The 3,892-nt window shown below is 36.4% G+C and overlaps 2 protein-coding genes across 2 annotated transcripts; both read right to left on the bottom strand.

Moving 5' to 3' along the window:
• LOC124435882 (52 kDa repressor of the inhibitor of the protein kinase-like) lies at positions 1-1,821 on the bottom strand. Its single transcript, XM_046985816.1, has one exon. The coding sequence runs from the start codon at positions 1,819-1,821 to the stop codon at positions 1-3; it is 1,821 nt and encodes a 606-aa protein (XP_046841772.1).
• A 680-nt stretch (positions 1,822-2,501) lies between these two features.
• LOC124436682 lies at positions 2,502-3,627 on the bottom strand. The gene is made up of 2 exons (XM_046986653.1): positions 3,312-3,627; positions 2,502-2,898 (listed from the first exon to the last, which is right to left on the bottom strand). Exons 1-2 carry the CDS (start codon positions 3,500-3,502, stop codon positions 2,502-2,504), a joined length of 588 nt encoding a protein of 195 aa, XP_046842609.1. The 5' UTR covers positions 3,503-3,627.
• Between the last annotated feature and the right edge of the window lie 265 nt (positions 3,628-3,892).

Below are 3,892 nucleotides of genomic sequence, written 5' to 3'. Positions count from 1 at the left end.
CTAAACTGAGAAAGAGCGTTCGCATTCGCAAGATGTGATAGTAAGGGTTCCAAGAATACGAAGAATAATTTTGATGTTTTCAAAGCCTTCAAATTTTAAAGCTTTTAAAGTTGCTGAAATTGAGTCTGGAATGGTTCCTTCGTAATCAACCCAATAAGTTTCCCAAAGCAAAATCTCTGAGTCCAAAGCCAATGGATTGGGTAGGTCATCGTGATAAAAATTGGAAACAACTTTGAATTTTTCTTTCCAATTCATGCCATTGTTAAGAAGAGAAATCATTTTATATGGTACAATGCTAAGCCCATTGTACACATTAACGCTATCAGTATTGAAACGAGCTTTCAACGCAGAGTTTAGGTGGTCAACAAGTGGAATAGAAAAAATTCTTTTATAGTACTCAGATGTAGTTTTATAGGGGACATTAGCTCGTGTTGTCTGTCTTCCCACTGTCCTTGGCTTTGCTTCATCAATATCTAATTCTCGAGCCAGTGAGAGACTCTTCATACCATGTATCGTGATACTTATCAATGGAATTCTAACATTAACAACAAACGTTTTCAACGATGTAATAAGATGTAAACCATCCATAATGTCAATACTCTTCCCTTGAAGAAGCTGAGTAACACCAATTGTAGAATCAAACACATTTCTACAAATAACCAGGGCAACAACAAAATCAAACTTTTTCAAAAGATCAAGAAGTTCAGAGGCATCCGAAGAAACATTGAGACTGTGATCTTTATCTACATTTTTCTTCATTTCTCTCAACGTTTTAAAAACAGGAATAAGAAGCTGCTGGAAAGTATCTAAGCCGTCGATTCTCTCAACCCACCTAGTTCGACACACATCTATTAATTTCTTTTTCCTACCGGCTGATAAAGAACCATGAAGGTCAATATTCTTTTCTAAAGGTATTTGTCGTGTAGGGGAAATATTAAAAAAATCAGAAACTTTTTTAACTCTATTGAGCATCGATTTTACATCCATTATATTAATAGACTCACAAATCGCTAAATTTAATCTGTGGCTGTAGCAATGGGTAAAAAGAGCCTTATCATTCAAACGACGCAAATGAGCAGCCATCCCATTAATATGACCAGCAACAGCACCTGCCCCATCATATCCCTGTCCTCTACAATCAGCAATAGAAAGACCAAGGTTGCCTAAAGCATCAAGAACAACCTTAGCAAGCTGCTCACCTTTTAAGCCCCATTTACAAGGAAGAAATCCAACAAACTCCTCCCTAATATCCATATTTTGGTCGATAAAACGCAAAACAAGAGACATCTGTTCAGTATTTGAGATGTCTCGAGCCTCATCAGCAATTACAGAGTAGAACCTGCTTGCTTTTAAGTCAGAAATGATTTTATCTGTTATTACTTCACCACAGCATTTAATAAGCTTGTTCTGGGAAGTTTTAGAAATATACGTCTGATTCCTACCACATGAATTCAGATGGTCCTCTAACACCTTGTCCCCAGCACGCACTCTAAAATTAAGAAGTTCAACAAAATTCCCAACACCACCTGCAGAAAAATTACCAGTTTCAGGATGATAGTGCCCATCATCACGATGACCTCTAAAGGCTAAGCCCAAACGACCACATGTTAAGACCGTATCGGTAATTGAACTTAATTTAGCCCGGTTACCTTCAACTTCTTTCTTAACCTTAGAATCAATAATAACATTAATGCCTTTTGTTTTACCAGACATGTTAGATTTGAAGGCAGAATAAACTGGAAAAGTAGAAGCATGCAAACCATTCAAACCATGAAAACTCATTTTGCCATCACTCTCTTTGCCATCATGACGTTTTAGCATTTTGGATGCATCTGTCCAACGACGAAGTGGCTGAGAGAATAGGTTGGAAATTTTGAGGCCTTATCTTTAAAATTATCACCAAAAGGACACATGGCAAACAAAAACCCCCATCCAAGGATGGAGAATAACATAAACATTCATACCTTTCTAACCAATCATAACGAAAAGATCTTCCATTCGTTTTTGGGAATTCAAAATTTTCATCTGGTCTATAAACATTTACTATGAGATTGTAAATTTCCCCATCGCTCATGCCTTTTCTTTTTCTCTGAAAGTTGCAACATCAAAATTAAGGGAATATGACAGTCAACAAGAGAAGAAGCCTCACTAAATGACACTATTTTATCAGAAGGGGGTTTTTTGTAGCAAGTTGCATCAAGAGAAGAAGACTTGTCAATACATAAGGTGCTAAGGCTAGACTTATCAGTTTTAAAATTACTGTTAGAAGGTTTATCAATGCAAGACAGCTGGAAGAATCGCTAATATCTTGGTGTTCTTGTAGAGAAGAGTTGTCAGGATGCTTGCGCTTTTGTTACACACTTTATGTTTTTCATTTTTGTTGAGCAAAGAAGAGGAACATAATGGTTTGACAAAAGCTCGCCAGACTTAACCTTGCCTTCATAGCAGAATAATATGTGAACAGCAACATCCTTCACAATTGCTTCATTTGCCGCGAGGGTTTACATGTCTATTAAAAGTAATTTGGGTCTTATGTCCCCACAATCTGGATAATAAGTAAATATTTCATTACCAATAACTGATGATAAGCCCAGAATACACAAGAAAGGTGACCAGGTACCATCATAACAATTTAAAATAGCTTCTTGCTTAATTAAATCCTCATTCTTTAAGCCGGAATCTAAGCATGAGGCCGATACTGATAATGGCAAAAGATTAACAAGACTAAGGTCATGGTGCTCAGTCACTGCCAAAGAAAATGCAGGATGTTTATTGTAAAAATCACAATGAAGGTATAGCTCAAGGGAAGTCAGTATTCTTAAAATACTTACTAAGCTGTTTTCTCCTACAAGCAGCAAAGATACTGAGCTGTAAAGACAATTCCCTGATGCTTGAGATCTACAAGGTTCAAAATAATCCCTCTTTGGTTTAAATTTCTTTTGTGTTGTACTAAACAGCGTAACTTTAAATATTAAACATCCAATAATGTTATATTACGTATTTAAAAACAGCTAAGCACATGTAACATTGCCATATAAAGTTATTCATTCAGATTCTTAATTTTCCTTACATAAATAGTATACCAGTATTTCAGTAATATTTATAAGTTATTATTCGCTTATTTAATTATTCGAATAAAATACAAACTTCGACTGGTAAACGAAGGATTTCTGCACTGGCAAGTAATGCAAAATATAAGAATTACAAAACATCAGATATTGACAAGCTTATTAAAAATTCAGATAAAGCATCGTAATCGGACAGAAGTAGAATAAAAGCTAAATTGAACAGCCATATCAACACATCGTTACCTGATTGCAGTGTAGATCTTTCCCTGCGATTTCTTACTGCTTGGAATATATGTCTCAGCGACAATATGCCGGTACAGTGAATTGCCCAGTTTTGATCGAAGCAAGTAAGATGAACATCTTGGCTTTGAATTCAACTGCCCGCGTAGCTCGTTGTACAGAAGCAACAGAGCTTCTTTGTTGTTGCTGTTCATTGCCTCTTAGGCTTCTAGAAAACAATCTCTATCCATTTTCAGAAGAAATTGCGTGCGGTAAATGTTAACGATACTAGTATCTCGAAAGTCGAAAGTCGAAAATAGTGAGGTACGCTCATTGAGTTCTATAAGACCTGGAGGAGAAACGTCAACCAAATTACTATAAATTATTAGCGCGCGGCCGCGTGGTCAAAAACATGGCGGATTTTGGTTGCCAAAGTCAGCGGAAAGACGCGGGCTCATAAAATGAAATTTTTTCCGCCCACCCGGATTTGACAACCACAATAGCGATTATATAAAATATCAATGCCAAACAGAAAAACTTTTAGAAATTTTACAACATGTTGCAAACTTGTTTGGTAGACGGATGCTGAAGTAATGCCAGAAAAG

Source organism: Xenia sp. Carnegie-2017, unplaced genomic scaffold (assembly GCF_021976095.1).
Source record: "Xenia sp. Carnegie-2017 unplaced genomic scaffold, XeniaSp_v1 HiC_scaffold_16, whole genome shotgun sequence".
Taxonomy (NCBI): domain Eukaryota; kingdom Metazoa; phylum Cnidaria; class Anthozoa; order Malacalcyonacea; family Xeniidae; genus Xenia; species Xenia sp. Carnegie-2017.
This window is presented reverse-complemented; position numbering and strand designations above follow the sequence as displayed.